Genomic DNA, 26,422 nt, shown 5'->3' with positions numbered 1-26,422 from the left:
TTGGACAGCTGCAACTGCAACTCCCAGCCCCCGACCCCCGTGAAGATCGCCGTGGCGGGAGCTCAGCATTACCTCAGCGCCGTCCTGCGGCTCTTCGTGGAACAGCTGTCCCACAAGACCCCCGACTGGCTGGGCTACATGCGCTTCCTCATCATCCCGCTGGGTGAGGGGCTCGGACAGGACGCGCCGGCCTGCGCTCCGTTGTCAGGCTGACTCGATGCCGCTGTCGGGAACAGAGCGGGGTGGCTGTGCGTTCCCCAGCCCCGTGGGACACGACCCTTCGTTCGTTGGCTTACACGATTGGTTCTATTATGAAATTGGTAAACGGCCATCTCTCGGAAAGCGCGGAGTCCCGGGGGGCTCACCGGCCCCCAGGCACCGACTGTGGCCTGCAGGACGCACCTGGGCCCCGAGGCGCCCCCGTCCACCAGGAGCGGGGAGGGGCTTCGAGGGGGCGCAGGGCGAGCCTGCCGCCTGACGCGCCCCCCTCGGCTCGCAGGCTCCCACCCCGTGGCCAGGTACCTGGGCTCCGTGGACTACCGCTACAACAACTTTTTCCAAGACCTGGCCTGGAGAGACCTCTTCAACAAGCTGGAGGCCCAGAGCGCCGGTGAGGCCTGAGGCCGGCCGGCCGGGTGGGGCTGCCCTGGCATCCGTGCCGCCACGCCTCCCCGAGGAGAAGCAGGGCCTCAGCCGGGTGCTCCCCTCGGGCCGCCATGGGCCTCGGAGCCAGCTGGCCAGTGGGCCTGGGCGAGGGCTCCCAGGGATTTGGAGAAGCCTTGCTGCTTGTGCCCGGGACCCCCTGAGGATAGAGGGCAGGGGGCCCCCGGCAGTGCCGCTGCTCCCGGGCTGGGTACTGGGTGGCCTGGGGGCAGCGTTTACACCCCATGGACCCTGCCCGGCCTTCTCCTGCAGTGCAGGACACGCCGGACATCGTGTCGAGGATCACACAGTACATCGCAGGTGCCAACTGTGCCCACCAGCTGCCCATTGCGGAGGCCATGCTGACCTACAAGCAGAAGAGGTACCTCCCCGGGCGCTGGGCAGGGCAGGGCGTGGGGGAGGGAGGGGGCCCCAGCTCCGTGGCACGGACGCAGGCAGCACGGCGGCGGCTCCTCGGGACAGCGTCAGGGACGGACCTGGCTGGCCGGGGGACGGAGCCCAAGCTGGGCTGGGGGGAATGCCCTGAGCGGGCCCGGCAGTCCCAGGTCCTTGTGAATTAGCAGAAGAGGAATTAGAAGGAGCTGGTCAGGTTTCCTCTATCTCGTATGTCGGGATTCCCTGTAATAAAGGTCAAAAGAACAGCTGTCACACGGCCCCGTCCTCGCGGTGAGCTGCTCACGCGAGCGCAGGCCCCGGCTCCTTCAACACCTGGGCTTCCCGGCCCGGGGACAAGCTCGCGCCCCGCCGCGGGCAGGACAGTCGAGGCCGGGCAGAGGTCTGGCTGCCAGGCCGGCGCGGGGGCGGGGGGGTGGCCGAGGGGGGACAGGCCGGCTCTGCAGCCGGTCAGACGAGGCCACGCGTCTCGGCCCCCGCCCGCGGCACGCTCTGAGGCTGTCCCGGGGTGGGAGACAGGGAGTGCGGTTGAAGCCCCAGCTCACCGCGCCGGGCTGTCCGGAGCGAGGGCTGTGGCGGCCGATCCCACGCCTGCAGCTGCGTCCTGCTCCTCAGCGCTTAGTAACGTGTCTGTGTTTTCTCTTTTGGTGGCTTTCTGAAAAGGAAAAAGAACTTTCATTTTGACTTTACCCTCAGGTACCGCTGTCCGTGGGTCTGCGCCCCTGTCCCCAGGCTGGTCTTTAGGGCTGTTTAGCAGTGCGGGCAGGTGGGGTGCATCACTCTCCCGGCCGCCTGCCTCTCGTGGGCTCAGCAGGGGCGACGCCCGTCAGGCAGGCCCCCCCCCAGCCAGGACTTTGCTCTCCGCCCCCCACCCAAGTGGAAGGAGCGCAAAGCGCCGTGGCCTGGACGTCAGAGCGGGCAGGCGGTCCTCCGTCCGTGCCAGTCCAGAGGTTGAGGTGAACAGGTGGCCACGTTAGCCTCTCCGTGAGTGCCTGTTTCCAAAGCCCTGGGCACCACCACCTCTTACAGCAGAAGCAGGCGCTTGGGGTCTCCCCACACGCCTCTGACCACCGACGCCACCCTGGCCGCGTGTGGGCTTTTGTCCCGGCTCGTGGTATTTGCTGACCGACTCAAGGACAGCGTGGGTGCTGGTCCTACGCATGGGGGTGTGTAGGCAGAAGGGTGGGGAGCCCGCCCAGATGGCACACACAGCCTGGCTCCGGCCCTGCGCCCGGGGCTGCGGAGAGGACAGAGCAGCACAGAGGGTTTCCCGGCTTTGCAGCTCAATTGGACACACGGCCAGACCGCTAAGACCCCCACGTGCAGTGAAGGGCTTTTCACCCCCAGGGCAGCTTTACCCCTGAAAGCCTGGGTGTTGGGAGCCATAGTCCGGGGCACCCCCAGAGCTGCCCCTTCAGTTGGGGTCCCCTTTCCCGTCCTGGGTCCTGCCCACTGGGCACCCTGGCTCTTGGGCTTCTCCGTCCAGGGGAGTGCATCCAGGACAGGGTCCCTGGGCCCCGGGCAGCCTCCTTGCTGGACCCTGGGACAGACAGGGCGGGCGGGAGGGTCCGAGTTCTCTGTTGTCCTGCTAAACAAGCCTCTGTGAGCTAGAGAAAGACCAGCCGAGGTGTGCCCGTCCACTGCTCGAGCTGCCGGGGACCTGCAGAAGCCCGCAGCCTGCTTCGCTGCCTGGCCACGGCCTCTCGTCTCTCCCATGGCTGGCTCCTCGGCCTCAGGCCCGGGCTTCAGGGGGCCCTGGCCCTGGCCCTGCCTCTGCGTCACAGTGGTGACACCGGCACCTGCAGTGGGGTCTCCAGACACGCTGGGTGGAGCCCCATGGACGCCCAGCGTGCTGGCCACCCTAGAGCCCAGGACCAGGAGGTCAGCGGGTAGCCTTTGATGTGACAGAAAACAGGGGCCGGGAGACTCGGGACAGGGTGGGCAGTGGACATGGCCCTCGGGGCCCCACGGCCTCCTGCCCCCGTGGAGCACCCAGCTCCCGGCGGGACCTCAGACCCACCTGCTGTGTACAACCCAACAGCAGCCCGGGGGCGCGACGCCCCCGGCGCCGCTCAGCTCCGCGCTCCCAGTGTCCCTGCCCCCGCGTGGTCTCCTGAGCCAGACCCAGGGCCCCCTCGGAGCCACGCGTTGGAGCCTAGGAGTGCCGGCCTCTGTCCCGCCCAGAACATGCGTGTTCCCTCTGCGTCCCGGGGGCAGGTGGAGAGGTCTCAGTGGCGAGCCGGTGTCACCCCTGTCACGCTGGGCGCGTGTCGAGTGCTGAACGCTGTCTGCATGGCTCAGAGGCTCAGCTTGGCTTCTCAGAGTCCAGCAACGTCCCTGTGTGATGGCGCGTCCTGGCGGCCCTCCAGGCCTTCGTCTGTCTCTCTGCGTGCTGTTCGTGGGAGGGTCCCGGGACCCCCGGGCTTGGAGCCTCCCGCGCGCTGGGCTGGGGACCCCATGAGGACCTCGCATGCGAAAGCCGGCCCAGGCACAGGGTTCGAATTCTGTGTTATCTGTGGATAAACTCTGTTCCCCTCAGGTCAGAGCCTGGGGATGTGGCCCCGTTCAGTGGGACAGCCCAGATCTGTAGGTTCTTTTATCCAAAGACACTTGCCAGGTCTTTGGAGGTGTGATGGGCGGTGCCGAGGAGAGGCCATGGGTGGTGCCACAGGGCGAGGGCGGCACCTCCCGCTGGGACCAGCCTTGGGCTGGGTGTGCGTTCCGGGCTGGCCTCTGCACACACTTCATGGGCGGCGCTGGCCAGGTGCCGGCCTCTGTGCCCACAAGGGCAGGGCCGGGGGTGCTGCTGAGGCTTCTCCCCGAAGGGCCCGTGCCTGGGGGACCGTTCCAGCCAGCACGTGGGCACAGCACAGCCAGTGCATAGCCACCTGCGGAAGATTTGCTCTCCGACGCCGAGCTCTGATGTTCGGGGGCGTGAGACAGAAGAAGCAGAGCTGGGAGGATGGAGGTGCCTCCTCCATTCTCTGAGGTTACAGGAGGCCCAGGACTGGCCCTGCCCTGGGGAATTTCCCAAGGCCCGGAGACACTGTGGTGCCCGGGCCCAGCCCACCCCGGGGGAGCCACTCAGGCCACAGCCTGGGCCCCAAGGTGGAGACCAGTCATTGCACAGCCAGCTGCAGAGGTGAGCTGCAGGACTGGCCCTGGCCTGGACCGCTGCTGCCACGTCCCCCGCTCCCCGACGGCCCTCTGCCCGGGGATGGGTGGTGATCAGCGGCCCCGGGGAGGCCAGGGCCCTGCCCGAAGATGTGGGGCGCCAAGTCCAGACAGAACCTGCACCGCAGCCTGGCCTCCTACAGAGGCACGGCCCCAAAGCCTCGGTCTCCGCTCCAGGCTGCTCTGGGAGGGCACTGTGTCCGAGCGCAGCGTGTGCACCCCATCCCTGAGGCCAGAACCCCGGGAATTGCCCAACCTGTCTGTCTAGTTGGCACGGACTTTACCTAGACTGGGAGAAAGCCTCTACACCCTGGCTTTTGGCCGCTCCCAGTTGGTGGAGGAAGGCCAGACTGTCCCCTGGGGGGTCCTGGGGCACACGCGGCAAGCTGCCGTCTTGGGGCTGAGCAGAAGCATGGGCCTGCAGAGTTAGCAGAAGGGCAGTCGGGCCCAGACATCGGCGCCTGGGATGGAGAAGCAGATCCCCCCAAGAAGCTGGGCTCCTGCAGAGCTGAGAGCTGACCGAGGGTCAGAGGCCTGGGCCAGGCACTGCGGGGACGGCGTGGGCCTGGCAGGGGCGGAGCGGGCCCTGGTGCTGCCTGCCTCGGGCGGGGAGAGGTAACTCTGTGTCTCTTGTTCTCAGCCCTGACGAAGAATCCTCTCAAAAGTTCATCCCGTTCGTAGGGGTGAGTACTTCCTGGGTGGGGCTCCTGCCAAACTGTCTCATACTGCCCGGTTTTGCATTAACCTGATGTGTTCTAGAAGCTCCTTCACCAGTGTGAGTTGAGGACTCCTTAAATCTCCCCCATCTGAAATCTCGTTTCCTTCCCGCGTTGAGGGCTGGGCCCGAGGACATCACTGCCCCCAGCTCCGCTCCCCTGCAGGCGAGGGCTCGGTGCTCCGAGCTCAGCTCATCCTGGGCACACGGCCCGAGTCAGACTGTGGGCACTCGGCTGTGGGCGGGCGCCTGGGCCAGCAGGGTCCCAGGACAGGTCACAGAGGGCTGCTTCTGTCCGCGAGGAGCTCCGCACCCCCTCCACCCCGCCAGCCTGCTCAGCAGGGAGTGGGCTTTGTAAATCGGGAGGTTTGCGTGTCTCCCACTGCTGGGGATCAGCAGCGGCTCAGCAGCGGCTCCGGGCCGGGCCGGGCCACGGCCGCAGGTGTTCACAGCCGGGTCCCTCCCTGCGGGGCCTCCAGCCGCGGCACCTGCTGCGGGAGCCGTGGGCAGTCTGGCAGAGGGGGCCAGCGGGCAGAGCAGGACGTCCATGCGGCCGTTTACCCTGGCCAGGCGTCAGGGCAGCTAGTGGCCCTCCTGGGAACCAGGTAGTCCGGGGCAGCCCGTCTCGGGGAATCTTCTGTGACGACAGGAGGGTCCTGGCCCGTTAGATGCAGAGGCCCCAAACCCTGTCACATGACTGAGGCTGACAATCAATTAGCCTTAGTTTCACCTAGTCCCCATGCAGGTCAGCCCCCATGGGGTCTGGAGCAGCAGGCACCTCACCGGGCAGGGGTCCCTCACACCAGTGCCCTGACCCCACCGACATCTGGGCCAGGCCAGCCACGGGCTCATGGTTTGTTGAGGGCTGGAGTGTGGGCCTTGCGCCCCGGCCCGGGTGTGCAGGATGACCAGGGAGGGTGCCGCAGCTCCACAGGGTCACTAGCACGGCCACGGCACTGGGAAGGTCCTGTGGCACGGTCCATGCCGTGGCCGACCGTGCAGGCGGTAGCCAGCGGGGGCTCAGCTCCGCTCCGACGACAGGAAGAACTGGGACGGTGCTGCAGCGTCCCGAGCTCCCTGGGAGGGTGGGGCGAGCCAGGTGGCCCACGGCGGGAGGACCGCGCCCGGCCTGTGGGGCCCCAGCACTCGGGGGCAGCGCTGGCCAGGGCCACGCTGCCAGCCAGCGTCCCGTTGCCTTCCAGGTGGTGAAGGTTGGAATAGTGGAACCGTCCTCAGCCACGTCAGGTAACCCGGTTCTCCCTGCCCTCGGGGGGCCCTGGCAACTCCTCCCTAGCCCCCCGGGCTGCTCTGCGGACAGAGGCCTGCGGAGCTCAGCCCTGCTCAACTCCCTCCCAAAGGTGACTCTGACGACGCGGCCCCCTCGGGCTCCAGCATGCTCTCATCCACCCCACCGTCCACGTCTCCCGCGGCCAAGGAGGCCTCACCCACGCCGCCTTCCTCCCCGTCAGTGAGCGGGGGCCTGTCCTCCCCCAGGTAAAGGTGGCCGCACAAGGCAGGCGCCCCACCCCCTCCTGACGCAGCAGGGCCCCGGGTTAGAGGACGCGGAGAGTTCACGGCCGCCGGCCGCACCTCCCCGACGCCAGCAAGCCCAGAGCCTGGCCGGAGGGGGCTCAGAACGGCCTTGGGGAAGACACGGGCTTGCTGGGATGAGGTGCCCCCTGGGTGAGGGTGGCATGGGCCCTGCTGGCTTGCGAGACTTGGGAGAGGGCCAGGTCCTGGCCTGGTGTGGCCCCCTCGGCCCCCCGGCCCTGGTGGCACTAGGGACGAAACCACACAGGAGTAAAGCTGGGGGGTGCTCTGCACGCAGATGGGGTGTAGGGGGAAGCGGCAGGAGCCGGAGGTGGGGTGGGGTCGGCAGGGCGCGGGCTCATGGGGCTGCCCCCGAGTCCCGTGGGGACCACACCTCAGATGGGGCTGGTTGACCTTGGCCCCCCAGGCTCCAAGGAGTGGCTTGAGGGAGCAGGCGGGGGGCAGTCCCGGGCGCTCCTGGGGGATCTCAGCATCGCGACCGTGCCCACCCACAGGCACAGACTGGGCTGTCCCCGGAGGCCGGGGCTCCCGTGTGCTGGTCAGCTGCCGCAGGCGGTTCGCCGGCGTTGAGCAGCACGGGCGCCAGCTGGCACCTTCTCCCGCCGTGCCAGCCCCCGAGCGAGGACGGAGGAGTGAGGCCCCCTCTGCTTTCGCAGCCAGGGCGTCGGCGCTGAGCTGATGGGGCTGCAGGTGGATTACTGGACGGCAGCCCCGCCTGCAGACAGGAAGAGAGAGGTGGAGAAGAAGGACCTGCCTGCCACCAAAAACACGCTCAAGTGCACCTTCCGGTCTCTCCAGGTCAGCAGGCTGCCCAGCAGTGGCGAGGCCGCGGCCACGCCCACCATGTCCATGACCGTGGTCACGAAGGAGAAGAACAAGAAGGGTGAGGTGGGGGCGGTGGGCTGGCTGTCGGGGTAACGGGAAGGGCGGCCACACAGGCCCCGAGGTCACCACGGGTCAGGGCGCCGCTCCTGACCGTGGCCACAGGCAGTGAGCAGAGGCCGCCTGGGTCGGCGGGAGGGCTGGCGGCCGTGGTCACGGTGGGGGGGGGGCTCAGGACGGCAGGGCTGCGAGGGCTGTGGCTGAGCCCTGCAGCCCTTTCCTTCCCAGTGATGTTTCTGCCCAAGAAAACTAAGGACAAGGACGTGGAGTCCAAGAGCCAGTGCATCGAGGGCATCAGCCGCCTCATCTGCACAGCCAAGCACCAGCAGAACATGCTGAGGGGTGAGCACCTCGGGGGGGCTCCCGGGACTCCTGGGAGGTCACCTGTCCAGATGTGCTTCCTTCAGCGGGGGGCCGTGGGGAGCTGGGTCCCTGACCCCAGTCCCCGGTGCTTCTGTCTAAAGTACGAAAGGAAACCAGAGGAAGCTGGAGCGCTTTTCAGAATTCCCCTCTGGGAACACTTATGCTTTGCTACAAAATGCACATTTGTAGTCGAAGCTCCGAACCTGCGTGGATAAAGCACTCGTACCAGAGGGACAGCTTTTTAATTTCTGAGAAATGATTTCTCAATCTTTCTCATTCTTTTTTTTTTTTTTTTTTAAGATTCTATTTATTTATTCATGGGGGACACAAAGGGAGAGAGGCAGAGACACAGGCAGAGAGAGAAGCAGGCTCCCTGCAGGGACCCTGATGTGGGGACTCGAACCCGGGACCCCAGGATCACATCGAGCCAAAGGCAGGCGTTCAACCGCTGAGCCACCCAGGCGTCCCTCTTTTCCATTCTTTTAAGATTGATTTGTATATCTCAGATTTTTTATAGAAGATATTTTACAACCAATTAACTCAGAACATGGAGCCCCAAACACTTGTCTTCGTGAGTTTGAGCCTGGTGACCACTGCAGTCAAGAACCGCTCCACCTTCCTCTGTTGTTTTTCTGGTTTAAGTGGAGGGTGTCTGAACGCAGTCGCCAGGCCCCTGCTGGGGTGGAGGGGCTGTGGACGAGCAGGTCCCCGGAGGCCGGGAGAAGCCGGCCGGCACCGGTGGACTGCCACCGGGTGTCTCCCAGGAGCCCGGGGCCCCGGGGGTGCTGGGCTCCTCCAGCCCGGTCCTGGGGCCTGGTGGGCAGGCGGGTCAGGCGGTCTTGTCCTCGCAGTCCTCATCGACGGCGTGGAGTGGAACGACGTCAAGTTCTTCCAGCTGGCGGCCCAGTGGTCCTCCCACGTCAAGCACTTCCCCATCTGCATCTTCGGACACTCCAAGTCCACCTGCTAGCCCTGCCCCGAAGCCCTGGACGGCGAGCGCCAGGAGGGCCCAGCTGCTTTTCTGTTAACATTTCAGTTTACCACAGAGACCCTTACAAACAAAGAGAAACAGTCTTAAGTATGAATGTGCTCGCGACCTGGAAACTCCTGGGGAGGCTCCCGCCCTCGGAGCCCGCTAACTGCTCTGCTCATTAACCAGACGTGCCGGCGGGGTGGGAGGTCAGGCGGACAGTGCTGAGCTCTGAGGATCACGAAAGGTGTGTTTCGGCCTCAGGACCTCCCGAGCCCCCCAGCAAGAAGGGTCCTCACCTTCGCGTCCTGTCCTTCCTGAAAGCCAGGACTCTGCGTCCTCAGGGAGCTGGGGTCAGGCGGGGTCCGCACAGATCCACGGGCTGCCGGAGGCTGGGGGCCGGCCTCCTGTTGGGGGCGCCCCGAGCAGACCAGGGAGGCCGGCAGCCAGGCTGGGCCCAGCCGCCCACCAGCCGGGAGATGCCCCAGCACCGCCCACTCGTGGTTCCCAATAAACTCCAGCCTCGCGGGGCAGCGGAGGTTTTATAGTAGCAGATATTTTTAATGCTTTTAAATACATGTTATAATGTAGCTGCCAAACAGACACTGCTCTTCTGACGTCCCAGCGGCCCCCCGGGGCTGGGGAGAGCCAGCCAGCGCTGCCCCCGCGTCCCGGCCCTCCACCCCCTCACCCCGGGCCGCCCGCCCTCCGCTGCTCCTGAGCCCGCACTACGCCTCCTCCCTTCCTCCGCCAGTTGTCCCCGCCCCAGACTTAGCAAGCACAGCGGCCCGCAGCCGGCCCAGCGCACTCGGCCTCCGCCGTCCACCTGCTGCCTGGGCGGCCCGACCGCAGGCGCCAGGCGCGGAGGGACCCTGGAGAGGCAGGGAGCTCTCACCTCTTGGGGCCCAGCTCCCTAGAGCGAGGTTTTGGGTGTGGATCCCACCCTGGGTGGCGCGTCACCCCCGCCTTGCAGCAGGAGACAGTCCAGCCCAGTCCCGCTGCTCCCCCCACAAGCACGTACCCCCACTCTGCACAGAAAGAGCCCACCAGTTCCCATCCTTTGGCAGGTGTGGCCCCGGGACCCGAAGCCCACCCAGGGGGCCACCCAGGCTGCGCCCAGAGCACCGTGCCCAGTGCAGGGCAGGCTGCGGCCGCTCCCATTCTTCCAGAGGACAGGTCTGACCCCGGGGCAGTGAGAGACGACCCGCTTTCTCACCTGTGACCCACCTGTGTACTTCCGTCCCCAAGGCGATTCAGGGTCGGAGGGTCCTGGCCGGACCTCCTGTATGGCCCTGCCTCAGGGATGCCTGTGGGCAGAGGCCCTTCCCCATGAGGGTCTGGACTCCTCCCCTGACCGCAGCTGGGCCAGAACCCGGCTTGGAAGGACGGGGTTGGGAGTTGGGACAAGGCGGCTGAGCCCCCACGCCGCAGGAGCCCGTGTGGTGTCCACCCACAGCCGCCCTCAGGAGCAGGCCCTGGGACCCCGAGCCTCCCGGCCCTGTCCCCGCTGCTCCTCAGGGTTTCTTCCCAAAGAGTCATACTCAGCAGGGAGGAGGGACGGGAGGCTCCTGAGTCCGCTTTCCAGCAGCAGGACTGACTATGGAAGGGACCAAGGGGGCAGCACCCGCCGTGGGCTGCGTGCTCCTGGGTCCACCTCCCCCGCACCCACCTCCCGTCCACTTCCATGGCTACGTCCTACCTGCGGGGGGGACGCACAGCACCTCCACCCGGCCCCGGGGCCGCCAGAGCCCAGCTGCAGTCTGTCCTGTTCCCAAGTGCCACGGGGCCCACCCGCCACACTGTCCCAGGCCCAGGAGCTGGCGCACACAGCCTCAGACCCCTGTGCCTCGGCCTCCCCAATGGCTAAACAGGGACAGTCACGTTTCCCCTGCCTACCTCATGGAACTGTTCTGAGGATCCATGTAAAAGCACTTTGTCCCTCCGAGGAAGATGACGCAGACGTGAAAGCCATCTGTGCTGAGCCGGTGCCGCCACCAGCACGTGGGGGGTGGGGGCTGAGGGTCCTTGGGGGAAGCCGCCCCTGGGGGTGAGGGTTCCCAGCCCGCTGGGCGACCAGATGAACTAGGGCTCGCAGGTCGTGCCCCCCATCACCACGGGGCAGGGCCCCTGCCGCCTCCCATGTCGCCCCCTGGGCCAGGGCCTCCTGGGGTGTGCGGGCCCGTGTCCTGAGTCCGTGTCGGGGCCCAGCCCCGGGAGTGGCCGAGGATGCCGAGGATGGCCGAGGATGGCCCTGCTGCGCCGTCCAACCCCCAGACGGGAAGACTGGGCTCCCCTCGGCCCGCCCTTGTCCTGGAGCAGATTCCCCGCTGGGGGCCGGGCTCCCGGGCGGTCCTGCGCGCCCTTCCTCCACCCGGCGGGACACCCGGCGGCGGCCCCGCTCCAGCTCCGCCTGCCGCCTGCCGCCTGCCGCCTGCCTCCTGCCTCCCTTAGTTTCTAGGACGTGTGTCGCCAGGGGCTCTTTTCTTTTTAAGGGGAAAACATGACGATGTACGCAGCCTCCTGGGGAACAGACTCTGACCTGTCACGTATGTGACCACGTGGACTATGTCAAGGTGCTGACGCGACACTAATAAACCTGGGGGGCGCCCAGGCCCTCCGCCCTCCCGCCGTGTCGTTCCTCCGGGCGCCCGCGCGCCGCGTCCCGGGGACAGCGTCGGGGCTGGGGGGGGGCCGGGGGCGGGGCAGCGGGGGGCGGGGGGGGGGGCGCTGGGGGGGGCAGCTGGGGGCGGGGGGGCGCTGGGCGGGGGGGGCAGCTGGGGGCGGGGGGGGCGCTGGGCGGGGGGGCAGCTGGGGGCGGGGGGGGCGCTGGGCGGGGGGGGGCAGCTGGGGGCGGGGGGGCGTGGGTGCCGCGGGGGAGGGCGGGGGTGCCGCGGGGGGCGGCGGCGGGAGGCGGAGGAGAGCGCAGAGCCCGCAGGCCGAGCGTCCGGGCTCCGGCCGAGGACCCCGCGTCCCTTCGCCTCGGAGGCCCCCGGGAGACGGAGCGGCGAGGCCCCGCGAGGGCAGCCCCGCGGGCGGCGCCGGGTCACAATCCCCGCGGGCCTGGGACGCAGGCCACGCCCCGGGCGGCGGGAGGGGAGGGGCCGCGCGCGGCGCAGGCGCAGAGCGGGCCGGAAGCGGCGGGGCGGAGCGGGGCGGGGCGGGGCCGGTCGCGGCGGAACTTCCGCCAGGCTGGGGCCCGCCCCCTGGGGGACTCCCGAGGCGCTGTGGGCCCCGCCCCGCGCCCCGCCCCGCGCCCCGCCCCGCGCCCCGCCCCGCCCCGCAGCACGACCGCCGCCCCCGGGCTGCCCCCGCCCGCCCGCCTTCCGCCCTGTGGCCCGGGATCCCTGCGAGCGGACCCCCGAGGGCCCGGGGGGCGCGGTCCGCGCGGCGCGGCTGAGGTCACAGGGGCGGGGGGGGCCCGGGGCGTCGGTTCTGCGGCGGCCCTGGGTGGGGGCGCGCGGCCGGGCTGCAGCCGGGGGGGAGCCGGGCCCGGGCGGGGGAGCCGGGGAGGGGGCGGGGGGCCGGGGCCGGGCCCGGGGAGGCGGAGGCGAGAGGCGGAGAGGGAGGGGGAGGGGCGCCGGCTGCCGGCGGGTCCCGCTGCCCCGGACCCGGGAGGACGAGGGCGGCCGGGAGCCGTGGCCGGACGCGCCCCCGGGGGAGGAGCCGGCGCCGCGGCGGAAGCCCGGGCAGCGCCGCCGTCGGAGCCCCGCGGGGTCCCGGCCCGGAGCGCAGGGCGGCGGCCGCAGACTCAGGACTGGGTAAGCCCGAGCGGGCGGGGCGGGGCGGGGCGGGGCGGGCGGGAGGCCTCAGGCTGGGCGGCCCCCGGAGCATCCCCCCCCCGGAGCATCCCCCCCGGAGCATCCCCCCCCGGAGCATCCCCCCCCCCGGAGCATCCCCCCCCCCCGGTGCCGGCGCCCCCCGCGGGCCGCCTCGGCCTCCCCCGCGCCCGCGTCCCGGACCCGCGGCGGAGCTGCCGCGACCATCCCCGGGGCTGCGCTCGCCCGAGGCGCCCCCCCCCCGCCACGCGGGCCCCACGGAGCGAGGGCGCGGTCAGCCCCGGGGGTGCCTCGGACACGCGCGTGCGGAGGGCCGCTGGCGGGGAGGGGCAGGCGCCCGCTGCCCTCGGAGGGTCCCGGGGACCGGCGAGCCCCAGCTTCGGGTGGCCGGAGGGGAGGGATTTGGGGGGAGCCGGAAAGCAGGCCCCGGGTTTGGGGCCCCGACTCCCTGCAGTGCTGCCCGCGCCCTCCTGCTGCCGCGGGAGCCTTGAGGGGCTGCCCGGGGCACCCTCCGCCTGTCTTGCCTGGTGCCCTTCCTCTTTCTGCTCCTGCAGGCATCGCCTCCCAGGGAGCCTCCAGCCTGCCCGCGTGAACCCCGTCCCCCCGTCCCCCCGTCCCCCAGCCCCCCAGCCCCCATCCCAAGCCCACAAGAGCTCCGTGCTCGTGCAGGTTCACTGGGGGCCCCACCCCACGTAGTGAGGACAGGTGCCCACCCAAGGGTAGCGACCTCCCCGGGGAGCATCTGCAGACATGCAGCCTCCGGCCAGCGGCTGGGCAAGCGTGTGCACCTCTGCCTTCTGGGCCTCTCGCCGCAGTGACCACGGAAGGTTCCGAAGAAGGCAAGAACCCACGGAACGGAAGAGGGTGGGAGGGTGGCCATCGGGAGTTCTGCCGGGTGGTCTCAGTGGGCACAGCCAGGGCCGCTCTCAGCTGCGTGTGGGAGGCAGCAGGAGCGGTTGCCGCCCGAGCCCCTGAGCCCCTGAGCCCCAAGCCACGCGTGTTGCCAGTGGTTTTGGTGCCCCGCTGCACGCTGGCTAACGGCTAAGGGTGCCGCACCTTTGAAGAAAACCTCTATCGTGAAGGAGAGCAGAACAGCGAGGGAAGCAAAAGGAATCAGAGCCACAGCAGTCCCAGGCAGAACAAGGCGGAGCTGCGGGTGTGTCACCATCCTCACGGGACCTGTGCCATCTTGGAAGAATTGTCCCAAGCAGCCAAACGACAGGGATGTGCACACGCTGACAGCAGCACCACGGGTGACGTGCAATTGCTCTTGCTCGGTGCAGGAGAAAGCTCTAGGAGGCGCCCACAGCGGAGGGTTTTAGCGAAGACGCTGCGCGCAAGTGCGGGCAAAGCAGTGGCCCGCGTGACTGTAAACAGACTCCGGGGGAGAAACGAGAAAGACCAACTTGGAAACGGGAGTAAGCTTGACAGGAAACAAGCCACCTGTTTGAGAGAAACTTTGACAATATGACTTGACAACAGGAAGAGACACCAGCCCGGAGGGTCCTCCTCAAGCGTTTCGCGATTCGGTGTCATCAATGATAAAAATGTTAGATATTCGATAAGCTTTAAAAGATGGTAAATGTTTTCCTCTTTGTCAGTAAGCCAAACCGGCAAAACAAAAATAAACATAGGTCCAGCCCTAAGAGGTGTGAGATCATGGCACAGAGCTCCAGTGAGCAAAGCGACGGAGCCCTGGCGTGTGGTGGGTGGATATCGGGACTGAAGAGCGAGTCTGGAAGTTGACCCAAATGCCGACAGACACCGGGTGTAGGATGCAGCTGGCATCTCAGATCAGTGGGGAAGGTGGAGTTTATGATAGACCGTGCTGGGCGGCGGTGTAGAAGCCGATCTAGAAGCCGAGCGGCTCATCCAACACCAGGACGAACTCCACATGCCTGGGGCAGCCTTTCTCTCACCTTTCTCACCTAGCCTCAGTCCAGAAGCCATGAAAGAAGAGACGGTTACGTGCAACCACGTGTGGAAAACCAACAAAACTTTTCGGGAGGCAAAACACACACCGCTCGCAGAGTTAGAGGGGGCTGACCAGCGCACCAAGACGCTCCGGGAGGGGGGGGGGGCCGTCCTGTCTGCGCTTGCTGGGAACACTGGGTTTGCACGTGCAAAAGGATGAAGTTGAACTCCTAGTGCCACATACAAAAATTAAAGTGGATCAAAGACAGAAGGCTACAAAACGGGCAGCCCGGGTGGCCCAGCGGTTTAGCGCCGCCTTCGGCCCAGGGCGTGATCCTGGAGACCCGGGATCGAGTCCCACATCGGGCTCCCTGCATGGAGCCTGCTTCTCCCTCTGCCTGTGTCTCTGCCTCTCTCACTCTCTCTCTCGATCTGTGTCTCTCATGAATGAACAAATAAAATTAAAAAAAAAAAAGACTGCAAAACTCCTACAAGAAAACCCAGGGGAGGGATCCCTGGGTGGCACAGGGGTTTAGCGCCTGCCTTTGGCCCAGGGCGTGATCCTGGAGACCCGGGATCGAATCCCACGTCGGGCTCCCGGTGCATGGAGCCTGCTTCTCCCTCTCCCTGTGTCTCTGCCTCTCTCTCTCTCTCTCTCTCTTTGTGACTATCATAAATAAATAAAAATTAAGAAAAAAAAAAGAAAACCCAGGGGAAAGCTTCATGACACTGGACTCACAGTGATTTCATGGATGATACCCCACAGCCCCAGCGACAAAAGTAAAAATAGGTAAATTAGGGATCCCTGGGTGACGCAGCGGTTTGGTGCCTGCCTTTGGCCCAGGGCGCGATCCTGGAGACCCGGGATCGAATCCCACGTCGGGCTCCCGGTGCATGGAGCCTGCTTCTCCCTCTGCCTGTGTCTCAGCCTCTCTCTCTCTCTCTCTGTGTGACTATCATAAAATTTAAAAAAAAAAGGTAAATTAGGGTTCGTCAAGTCCCCAGAGTGAAAAGCCAACCCGCGGAATGGCAGCGTTTGCACATCACGTACCTGGTAAGGGATAACTGTCCAGAGTGCAGAGGGGACTAAAACAAAACAACCACCACCTGAGAAAAAACGGGCAGAGGACTTGAACAGACTCTTCTCCAGGTGTATCAGTGGCCGGCAGGTGTATGAGAAGATGCCCCACCTCACCGGTCCTAGGGCAACGGCGATCAAAACCACAGCGGAAACCGCTTCACCCCCGTTGGGGTAGCTACTGATAAAAAAAAAAAAAAGAAAAAAAGGACTGGCAGGGATGTGGAGAGATCGGAACCCCGTGCAGCGCTGGCGGCCGTGCAACGTGGGGCAGATTGTGGGGAACGGCACGGAGTGGCCGAAAACACTACCCTGGAATCACCGGGCGGTTGGCGATTCCACGTCTGGGCGCGTGCGAGCTCTCCTCCCGTGCGGGGGCTCAAGCAGGTGGGCGCACGCCCGTGTGAGCAGCAGCATTGTGCACAGTGCCCGCAGTGCAAGCAGCCGGGGGCCCCGCGAGGGAGGAGTGTGGTGTGTGCCCCGCCGGAGCCGGGCTTAGGCCGAGAAAAGGAAGCTCCGACAGGTTACAACGGGGATGGACCTTCGGGGCGTGATGCTCGGTGAGGTCAGCGGGTCGCAGAAGGACGCACACTGTAAGGCGCCCCACGCGAGGTCCCCAGGGCGCTCAGACTCCCGTGGGCAGAAAATACAACGGGGGCAGGGGCTGAGGAGGGGGTGGGGACTTGGTGTTTAACGAGGACAGCTTTTCCATTTGGGAAGATGAGGACGTTCTGGAGACGGACGGTGCCGGCAGCTGCCCAGTGTGCTTAACGACACTGAACCGTACCCCTTAAAATGGTGAGATTTATGTGCAATTTGGCACATGTGAAAGTGTAAAAAAGAGAAGAGAAAAGGGGAGACGACGCTTGGGGACATCCCTGTGGGGAACGGGACAGAGCTGCTGCCCGTCCCAGAAGGCAGGTGCTGGCAGGTGCTGTCGGGTCGCGAGGGATCAGCTGGGACACAGCTCCAGGATGTCCGTACGGAACAGGCGCGTGTCAACACCAAGCACAGGGCACAGAGGGGGACACGTGCCTCCTACAAGCTCTGGAAGCTCGGGAGGGAGACTGAGCCAGGCGGCCGCAGGTCCCCGGAGCCCCAGCAGCGGACCCGCCGGGCTCGGGCCAGTCTGAACTGGACCCCCTGGGCTCGCAGGCCAGCGGTCGCACTGACAACGGAGGGCACCACGAGCTGTCCCCAGCCAGCCCCTCCCTGCCCTGACACCCAGCACCTGACAGGCGCCAGCGATGGGGGCAGAGAGCCACGGGGGGTCGTGCGGGGACACACCGGCGAAGCCACGGTCGTCGGGGAGCTCAGCTGGCCGCGCAGAGTAAAGAGTTTGGTGCCCGCGGTGTCCGTGAAATGAAGCTTGGCCGGCGCCCCCGGCGGTGGCTGCTGGTGGCAGGGCAGCGACAGCATGACCCCTGCTGGGAGCACCTGGACCCGCTGGGAAGCGTGTGCGTGAGAAGCAAGTGCACGACCGCCGCACACCCTGTGGAACCGCTCACTCCCGCGGAGCCGGAAGGCTGGGGGCCCCTCCTGCCACTGGCGGCCCCGCGGCACGGGCTGCAGGGACACCCCCGGACGCGGAGCCTGGAGGCCCGGGGCCGCGGCGACGATGCAGATACCTGAGGCGCAAAGTCACCGTGATGCCATGAGAACCAGACTCCCGATCCCAGAGCGTTTACGCGCTTTTCTCAGAAGAAAACAACCAAGTGACAAAGTGAAGAAGAAAAATAGCGGGTTTGAGGAGCACAGTTAACACGTCTGACTTACGGGGTCCCCGAACGTTGAGCGCAGCGAGCGGAGAATCGCCTTTTCTTTCCATCGTCGCTCCCGAAGCCCCAGAACTTGGCAAGAGCGGGATCCGAGACGCAGACGCCCTGGGACGGAGCCCCAGAGAGGCGGGAGCAGCCCGGGAGGAAAGCGGGGGACAGCAGGGGGCCGGTGGTGACGGTCGCAGCCGCCCCTCCGCTGACACCGCCTCCAGCAGGCCTGCCCCGCCCGGGAGCTAGAGCAACGGCTGGCACCCTGGCACCCCGTGGAACGGAGCAGGGACTCGGAGGCGGGGCGCGGGGAGCAGGAGGCCTCCGGAGCATCACCGGAAACCCCAGAAAATGGGGGAACACGTGCCTCCCGTAACTTGGGAAGGCTTCTGGTTTGTACACAGAAACGTTCAGAAAATCATGAAGAGCTGTTAAGGGACGGAGCAGGATCGTGACACCCGGTCGGAGGGCTCGAGTCTGCAGCTGCGGGAACCCCCGGAGAAATGGAAGAGAAAGGCGGGGAAGCGGGAGAAAAGACGAGAAACAGGAGCTGTGCGGAGACCGTGCGGCCCGGGCAGCGACAGCCGTGAGATGTCACGGGCTCACTAAGCGGGTGAAAGGCGACCGTCTGAACCTGTATCACTAGAATTATTTTTTTAAAGAAGATTTCGTGGGGATCTCTGGGGGGCTCAGCAGTTTAACGCCGCCTTCGGCCCAGGGCGCGATCCTGGGGTCCCGGGATCGAGTCCCGCGTCGGGCTCCCTGCATGGAGCCTGCTTCTCCCTCTGTCTGGGTCTCGGCCTCTCTCTCTGTGTCTCTCATGAATAAAATAAATAAAATGTTTTAAAAAGAAATAAAGAAGATTTCATTAATTTTATTGTAGAGAGAGGGAGAAAGAAACTGCGGGAGGGGCAGAGGGCGAGGGAGAGAGCACCCCAGCAGGCGCCACGCCCGGCCCCAAGGTGACCGGGGCTCCGGCTCATGACCCTGAGGTCACAACAAGGGTCAGAGGGCCACTTGACTGAGCCAGCAGCCACCCCCCCCCCAAATTAATGTAAAAACCTGAAGACACGGATGACAAGGACGGAAACTTCTCTACAGTGGTCCCAGAAACCCCTAAGTGAAGAACTTGGGGCGGGCACTGCCCAGCAATGAGGACCCGAGTCCTCCCGTTGGCCCTGACAGCGGTGCCGGGACAGGAGGAGGGGGAAGCGCTGTGCCAGGCCAAGTGTGGCACAGACTGCGGGTTCCTGAGGGCGTGAGCAGTGCGTACGGCTAGACTGTCCCCGGGACCCCCAGAGGGCAGGGGCTCCGGCCCTCCTCAGCCCCGCTCCCAGGGTCGACGGCGGTGCCTGGCACGTCAGGGGCGCGGTGAAGATACGGGGGTGAGGAAGTGCGTGTATGTGAGAAAAACCGTACCCCGAGGACAAAGGAATTTAGAAATCCAAAAAATATATAAAAAATTAAAAAGAAATCCATTTAATAAAATTCTCTGCGTTAACAAAGGAGGAAGACCACGTGATTATCTCCACAGATATTGAAAAATACCGTCAATAAATTCTGGTGTCCTTCCTTAAACACAAAAGCCTATCGATTATTTTTCCTTTTTTTTTTTTTTTTTTTTTTTTTTACTTGAAGCAGAATTACCCCAGTGGAAACCCGTTGATTCTGAGTAAGGCGGGGAGTGATGGGTGTTTCTGTGACCCGGTCAAGGGAGGACCCAGAGCCGCACCGGGCCTCCGCGGGAGCTGCTGGCAGGTCGCACGTCGCCATGACGATGAGCACCGGACACCGAGGCCCTGCGGTCGGTCGTCGGGGAGGATGAAATGAGCTATAAATACCTGCAAAGAAGGCCTGAAACGGTCACTATTTGCAGCTAACCCATTGTCTGCCTGGAAACCCCACGGGGCCGGGTGAGGAAGAGGACCGCTGGTACAGAGGAAGGCTGCGGCTGATGACCTCCCTTTAACACTAATAGTCGGGGGGCGCCCGGGCGGCTCAGCGATTGAGCACCTGCCTTCTGCTCAGGGTGTGACCCCGGGTCCTGGGATCGAGTCCTGCGTGGAGCCTGCTTCTCCCTCTGCCCGCGTCTCTGCCTCTCTCTGTGTCTCTCCTGAATGAATAAACAAAATCTTTAAGATGAAATAAAACACTGCCCCTCTCTCTCTGAATAAAAACAAAACAAAACAAAATAAAATAAAATAAAACAAAACTAAATAGTTTCTCCATACACTGGAAAACATAGTGGGAGGAAAGGCTCTGGTTTCCTTTATTTTTATTTATTCTTTCCTTTTTGGGATCTATTCCCTTTGACACCAGAAACTGCAAAGTCCTTAAGAATGAGTGTCCCTGTGAAGAGCACTGTGACATGCGACCGAGGACCACAGACGACAGCTAATGGAAAGCTACGCCATCTTCCTTTTTTTTTTTTAAGTTGTATTTATTTATTTGAGAGAGAGAGAGAGCGCGCGCACGGCGGGGAGGGGCCGAGGGAGGAGAAGCAGACTCCCCGCGGAGCAGGGAGCCCACGTGGGGCTCGATCCCAGGGCCCTGGGTCAGGACCTGAGCCGAAGGCAGACGCTTCACCTTCTGAGCCCCCCGGACGCCCAAAGCCGTACCATCATATTTGATGGGAAGATTTAATGTTCTAAACCTGCCAGATTTCCCCCCAAAGTATCTTAATCACTGCAACACCAATTTATTTTGATTTTTCATTAACGTTGAAAATTTTATCCTAAATGTACATAACGTCTCCGCTGGCATATCTGTCGCCACGTGACACGTGTCCCCGAGACTTAGCAGCTTAAAACAATGGTAAATATGCTTGTCCCGGCGTCTGTAGGTCAGGAATGTGGGAGCTGCTTAGCTGCGTGGCTGTGGCTCAGGGTCTGCGGGGTTACAGTCACGACGTCAGAGCTGCAGTCCTCGGCGAGGCCAACGGGGCCGGAGAACCCGCGTCCCCCGCAGTGCACTCGTGTGGCTGGCAAGTCGGTGCCGGACGTGGGCAGGGGCCTCGCTCCCCCCGCGGGGCTGCGGGAGTCCTCCGGTCCTGCCGCTGACTTCCCCCCCCGAGCCAGCGCTTGGGGACGCGGCAGGAGGGGGCCGCAGTGTCCGAGGACAGCCTTGGACTCCCTCCCGCTCCCTCGTTTCCGCACCACCCCGTTGGTTCCGAGGGTCAGCGCCGCGTGACGTGGGAGGGGAGGGCACCAGGAGGCACGAGTCCCTGGATGTCCCCGCAGCCGCAGGCCCGGCAGGCCCAGAGCCGGAGCAGTGGGAGGAACGTGTCCCCAGAACCATCCCAGCGATGCTGCAGGACAGCAGAGGCAAAGAGGGAAGACAGAGGCCTGAGAGGAGCGGCACAGAGCCCGACTACGACAGGACCCCCATGCGGCAGGCACAACCGTCCACCTGGACTTCCACGCCCAGCAAAAACAATCTTTTAAGGAGACAGAAGTATAGGGGCGCCCGGTGGGGTGGCTCCGTCGGTGAGGCCTCGGCCTTGGGCTCAGGGCGAGATCCCGGGGTCCTGGGACAGGGCCTGCATCTCCCTCTCCCTCTGCCCCCCCCCGCCCCCCCCCCGCCGCTCGTGCTCGGCCTCTCAAATAAATAAATAATCTTCCAAAAGAAGAGGGAAAAGTCAAGAAAACGATGCACCACAACAAAACAGAAGGAAGCTTTGCCCCAGCAGGATCTCCCCCTCGTCGTGAAGACGGAGCTCACCCCGGAAGGTGCTCGCAGACTGGAGGGGCCGCAGCAGGAAGAGTGCGGGCGGGCAAGCGGAAACGAATGCACGTGGACCAACACGCACACCCACGGGGGCGCGAGTGTCTGGAGCTAAGTGTTCACCATCCCCTCCCGTGGCACGAAGGCGGTGGGCACAGTTGTTAACAGACTTTGGTGAGTCGTCGGCACGCGCCGTGATTACGCCAGGAGACCGGGGAGAGAGACGCACCTTGAACAAGCGGAGGGGAAGCGGAGCAGAAGGGAGGACGGGTCCAAGAAAGGCGTGGACCCAGCAAGACGAAGCCCAAGATCCCGCAGCAGGCGTGACCCCGATGGCAGTCGCGTCAGCAGATGCACAGACCCGGCGCCCCGCTTACGACGCAGCCCCCGGCAGCGCGGGTTCAAACCCACCCAGTCCGTCGATATGCGCGTGTGCGTGGGGCGAACACGGGACTGGCCCAACGCGTGGGACGGAGACCTCCCACGAACAGCCTCCCCGCCGTTCCTGCCACGCTTTGGGTCTGGAGTTGGAGCGCGTGGGTGCCCCTCCACGCTGCAGCAGGCGACCCGGTGGACGTGCGCGTGGGTGCAAGAAGCCAGAGGCACGACGCATGTGTAGTGCGGCTTCCTTTATCCAGGGTTCAAAAGCGGGCCTGTGTGCCTGCATCGTAAGGATGTTGTTTGAAGGAGTAAAGATTTTTTTGGAAACTTTACTTGGAGATTTTCCTTACTATGAAAGGATCCTGGTTTGGTTATTTTAAAGATTTTATTTATTAAAAAAAAAAAGAAAAGAAAAGATTTTATTTATTTATTCATGAGACCCAAAGAGAGAGGCAGAGACACAGGCAGAGGGAGAAGCAGGCTCCACGCAGGGAGCCCGACTAAGGACTCAATCCGGGGACCCCAGGATCACGCCCTGGGCTGAAGGCAGACACCCAACCGCTCAGCCACCCAGGCGTCCCTGATTTTCCAGTTTTCTCTGAATTGTTACCCGTTCACCGTATCCTCGTCGTCGGTGCTTCACCAGTCCTCGCACGGTCAGGGAGCATTCGCTGTAACGATGCTCTAGCGATTTCCTTGATGCACAACCGTGCGCTTTGCGCTCTGCTCAGGGGCCTGGGGTCAGCAGGATCTGCGTGTCCTCTGCAGAGGGCCCCCGGGGACGCCGCACCCACGCCGGGCGGGGAGACCTGAGAGCCGGGCGTGGGGCACACGGGCCTGCTAGAGCGGGTGCTCTGGGAGCCCGCTGCTGACGGGGAACCCCGACCGAGGGACCGCCAGCACCCAGCCTTCCATGCTGACGCCACCGCGCCTCTCAAGAGCTCAGGCTTGCGGCCCGACTGGCCCTTCCCACACCGCCCTCTTCCCGGTCAGGGGCGCACGTGCCTAGGACACGGGGATCGGGTTCCCGCACCGGCTCTTGGTCCGTGCTGAAGAGTGGGCGCGGGGGCGGGGGGCAGCCCAGGTGGCTCAGCAGTTTAGCGCGGCCTTCGGCCCAGGGCGTGACCCCAGGGTCCCGGGATCGAGTCCCGTGTTGGGCTCCTTGCATGGAGCCTGCCTCTCCCTCTCTCTCTCATTAATGTCATTAATGGATAAATAAAATTTAAAAAAAAAAAGTTGCGCGGGGCTGGCTGGAGGCCCATGCGCGGTGCCGCCGTGCCAGTGCTCAGATGCTCGCCGCCGGCGGGGGCAGGTGGCTGGTGGCTCTGCGCTGGGCGCCCCACCCTCGGGGGTCGGGCTGGTCGCTTCCCCCAGAAAGGACCCCTTCTCCCTGGGAGGAGGGGGAGCGCAGCCAGCCCCACGGCTCTTGTGCAGAGTGGCAGGGTGAGCAGAGGGGCTGGGGACTTCTCTGTGGGGGGCGGGGGGCTTACGCCACAGAAACGGGCTGCTCGGGATCCCTGGGTGGCGCGGCGGTTTGGCGCCTGCCTTTGGCCCGGGGCGCGATCCTGGAGACCCGGGATCGAATCCCACGTCGGGCTCCCGGTGCATGGAGCCTGCTTCTCCCTCTGCCTGTGTCTCTGCCTCTCTCTCTCCCTGTGTGACTATCATAAATAAAATTAAAAAAAAAAAAAAAAGAAAAAAAGAAACGGGCTGCTCAGAGTCGAGGCTGGAAGCTCAAAATCCGAGTGTCACGGGGCCGCTTCCTTTTCCAGGCCCCGTGGCCAGGATGTGTCCCCTTCCTCCCTGCTTGTAGACGGCCCCGTTCCCTCCGTGCCCCTCACACCCCGTCCTGTGTGCGTCTCCGGTCCTGCTGTTGCTCGTTACCTTCACACGGATAGTCCAGCAGCGTGAAGGATACTCACGTCTTTTTTTTTTTTTTTTAAGATTTTATTTATTTATTCCCGAGAGACACACAGAGAGGCTCCCTGCAGGGAGCCCAATGAGGGACTCAATCCCAAGACCGTGGAATCTCACCCTGAGCCCAAGAGGCTCAACCGCTGAGCCCCCCAGATGCCCGGATACGTCTTTAGGCGATGGATCTCCGGAACTTTTATGTTTTGCAAACCTGACGCCGTCGTCATTAAACGCTCACCCGCCCGGCCCGTGGCCCGTCGGCTTCCTGTCCCCGTGAACCTGACTCTCCCAGGGACCTCCTGTGAGTGGAAGCACCCACGGTCTGTCCTTAGGTGACGGGCTTATGTCACTTGGCACCGTGTCCTCAAGGTCCATCGGTGTTTGTTCCTTCTTAGGGCTGAATGATATTCCACGGAGGGGATCCTCCCACTGGGCTTATGTAGTCACCCAGCGATGCACGGTCGGGTGTTTCCGCCTCTCGAGTGTGTTGCGAGTCACACTGCCATGACCCGGGCGTGCGGCATCTCTTCGAGACCTGCTTTCAGTTCCCTGCGTAAAGCCCCAGAAGTGGGACTGCTAGCCCGGCGGGACTTCTATTTTTAATTTCTGGAGGAATCTGCGGAGGTTAATCTGCATTTGTCTTCACCGTGTATTTTGAACACCCCCCCCCCGTGGCGCGGGGACAGTGACTGGCTGCCGTACCCCCAGGCGGTAGCAGGGGGCCTGGGTGCGCTCTGAGGGTCTTTCCCACGCAGCCCCCTGGGAGGTTCCATCTGGGGGCGGGGAGCCCGCGGGAGCTAGTGGACGGTGGCTGCTTCCGGCCTCTCCCATGGTGGCCTCCCTGCAGCCTCCTGCCCGTGCTGGCCACCCTCCCCCACGGGCCCCTTGCCACCTCTTCATGTCCTCCCGGTTCCTGCGGCTTCTTTCCCCTTCACGCCTCCTTATGTCCGTAAAGAGCCCTGGGGGGCGTTGGCCCACCTCTGGGTCCCCGCCTTCTGAGGCTCTCGCAGGCCACCTCCCGACCGCGACCCCGGGTGGGAAGGGCAGGGACACCGCTGCCAGGACTCCCCCGTCGAGGGCCCACTCGGCGCAGGAAAGCGGGCAGGTGGTGGGGCCGCAGCATCCGGCGCAGAGCCGTGCAAAGGCCCGGGGGCGAGCTGGATCTGGGGAGGAGTGAGTGGAGGGCACCTCGGAAAGCCCCCGCGCCTTCCCTCGCGTGCAGGGCGCAGTGGGTCGGTGGGCGCGGGAGGCAGGCGTGCAGGTGGCCACGGCTGAGCCTCCTTGTCCCCGCAGGTGTGTGAGCCTCCGGAGAGCAAGCGCCCGACCCGCCACTGGAGCCTCAGCATCGAGGAGCGCCGGCAGCTGGCCATGCAGGGCGGCTGGGAGGAGCCCGGCACCGCGGGGACCCCCACCCACAGACGGGTGTGCGGGGGGGGGGGATAGGGGGCCGGGGGGAGGGCGGCACGCGGGACCCCACCCACAGACGGGTGGGGGGGTGAGGGATACTGCGGGGGGGTGGCGGCAGGGGCCAGGGGAGGAGGGCCCGGGGAGGCATGGCGGAGAGGCTGCCCCCCCCCCGCAGGGTGGGCCTGGGGCACGGGGCGGGCCGAGACCCCCCCTTCCCAGTGCCCGCCCCCCCTCCCAGCCCGGCCCTGACCCCGCGGTCGCCCTCAGGACATCAGGCAGCTCGTGGCCCGGCTGGTGTCCGAGGACGTGGACAGGGACGTGCTCCTCCCCCACCCGCTGAGGTCCTCCGAGGCCGCCCTCGCCTTCCACGCCTTCCTGGCCCGGAGCGCGCCTTTCTGGCAGAGGGTGACCTGGGCCGCGCAGGTCTCCAGGTCCCCGCCCTCCTAAGAGCCACTCAGCCTGTGTCCGGCTTCCAGCGCTTTCCTTGGGGTCCTGGGGTCGGCGGCTGAGGCCTCCTGACCTCCCGCGGGGCCTGGGAGCCCAGGGACGAGGAAACAGGTCCCAGGTCCGGGAGGGCACCTTGGGGAGGGGGCCCTGGCCCAGCCCAGCCTCCAGGAGGCCGTGGGCGCTGGGGGCGCTGGGGGCCCTGGGGGGCGCTGGGGGGCAGGGCGGCGGGGCCTTCCAGGATCGCCCTCTGCTGCCTAGAGAGGCCGCGGCACCTTCCCGGGCTCCAGCGGGTGCCCCGCCTGACGGCTGGAGGGGGGCAGGGTGGAGGGTGGGCTCCAGGACCTGCTGGGCACCCAGGTCCACCCAGCGTGGGGGCCCAGGTCTCCTGGTGGGCCCTGCCTGCGGGAAGCCCCGAGGGCACACATAGTCCTGGGGTGGCAGGGCAGGGAGGGGGGCTGTGAGGGGCTGGCCCCGGCCCCCCGCGGTGTCCTCCTTTGGAGGTTGAGGGGTAGGTGGAAGGTTCTGAGCCGGGTCACGGGGCAGGGCTGCATCAGGGGAGATCACGGTGGAGAGGCCCGCAAGTGGGAAGGCGGCGAGGGGGCTGATGGGGGCTGTGGGGGGGCAGCTGGGGGGACGGGACTTGGGGCAGGGCGAGGCGGTCAGCCCCAGGCCTATGCGGCACCCAGGCACCCGCGGGCTCCTGCCTCGCTCCACCCGTCCCCCCAGCAGGTGGGGCTGTGGGTGGGGCGAGGGGAGGGGAGGTGTCCTGGTGGGGGGTGAGGTTGGGGCAGGGCCTGAGGCCCTCACGGTGCCTGCCCCTCCTCTGAGGATGTGGGGCCAGAACCTGCTGTGGGTGCTCACGGGCCGGGTGGGAGCTACAGCGTCAACAGGGCAGCGGGGACAAGTGCCTTGGAGGTCTTTGTCACCGAATGGCTCACAGGACTGCATGGTGTCCTAGAGATCTGGGGGTCCAGTGGGCTGACCCTACCGGTTCTGGTGTCACCGGGGGCGTGTCGAGAGGCTGCAGTCAGACGGCGGGGAGTCCGGACGCCGATGACCAGCCCTCTGCCTTTCACGGGGTCTCAGGGTCTCTCCCGGGCTGGGAGCCGGCTGCCGGGTGGACCAGCCCCCAGCACCCACCACAGTGGGCAGAGCGGAAGGGCCTCCAGCGGGGCAGCACCCTGTGCCACTTCACAGTCACCATGGTTAGGGAGGCCGCAGGGCCAGCCCCGCGTGGGCGGGTTGGGGACAGCACAGAGCCCGGGGCCTTCTCCAGTCGAGCGTGGAGCCGGGACAGGTCGCTCA

General features: G+C 65.3%; 2 protein-coding genes across 5 annotated transcripts in view; both read left to right on the top strand.

Annotated features, from left to right (window-relative positions):
* LOC129514851 (phosphofurin acidic cluster sorting protein 2) overlaps positions 1 to 9,261 on the top strand; it is a 55,457-nt gene extending 46,196 nt beyond the window's left edge. For 3 of the 4 annotated variants that reach the window (XM_055333548.1, XM_055333547.1, XM_055333549.1), the window contains exons 16-24: positions 9 to 163; positions 500 to 610; positions 916 to 1,024; positions 4,871 to 4,913; positions 6,148 to 6,190; positions 6,304 to 6,439; positions 7,153 to 7,379; positions 7,607 to 7,720; positions 8,593 to 9,261. In XM_055333548.1, coding sequence (XP_055189523.1) covers positions 9 to 163; positions 500 to 610; positions 916 to 1,024; positions 4,871 to 4,913; positions 6,148 to 6,190; positions 6,304 to 6,439; positions 7,153 to 7,379; positions 7,607 to 7,720; positions 8,593 to 8,711 — 1,057 coding nt within the window. In that variant the 3' untranslated portion in view covers positions 8,712 to 9,261. Of the gene's footprint in view, positions 1 to 8; positions 164 to 499; positions 611 to 915; positions 1,025 to 4,870; positions 4,914 to 6,147; positions 6,191 to 6,303; positions 6,440 to 7,152; positions 7,380 to 7,606; positions 7,721 to 8,592 lie in introns of those variants that run through there. The other variant, XM_055333550.1, reaches the window with a different exon arrangement.
* A 1,950-nt stretch (positions 9,262 to 11,211) lies between these two features.
* Positions 11,212 to 25,250, top strand: LOC129514870 (myosin heavy chain IB-like). The gene is made up of 4 exons (XM_055333559.1): positions 11,212 to 11,219; positions 11,995 to 12,469; positions 24,557 to 24,685; positions 24,938 to 25,250. The coding sequence occupies exons 1-4, from the start codon at positions 11,212 to 11,214 to the stop codon at positions 25,115 to 25,117; spliced, it is 792 nt and encodes a 263-aa protein (XP_055189534.1). The 3' UTR covers positions 25,118 to 25,250.
* Positions 25,251 to 26,422: the final 1,172 nt, after the last annotated feature.

Source organism: Nyctereutes procyonoides, unplaced genomic scaffold (genome assembly GCF_905146905.1).
Source record: "Nyctereutes procyonoides isolate TBG_1078 unplaced genomic scaffold, NYPRO_anot_genome, whole genome shotgun sequence".
Lineage (NCBI taxonomy): Eukaryota > Metazoa > Chordata > Mammalia > Carnivora > Canidae > Nyctereutes > Nyctereutes procyonoides.
The sequence above is the reverse complement of the archived record's forward strand: the minus strand, read 5'-3'. Positions and strand labels throughout refer to the sequence as shown.

What these genes read in the sequence shown, in the direction of transcription:
- LOC129514870 (XM_055333559.1), top strand. An exon ending in GGCCGCAGACTCAGGACTGG is followed by an intron (nt 12,470 to 24,556) that starts GTAAGCCCGAGC and finishes TTGTCCCCGCAG; the next exon opens with GTGTGTGAGCCTCCGGAGAG. An exon ending in GGACCCCCACCCACAGACGG is followed by an intron (nt 24,686 to 24,937) that starts GTGTGCGGGGGG and finishes GGTCGCCCTCAG; the next exon opens with GACATCAGGCAGCTCGTGGC.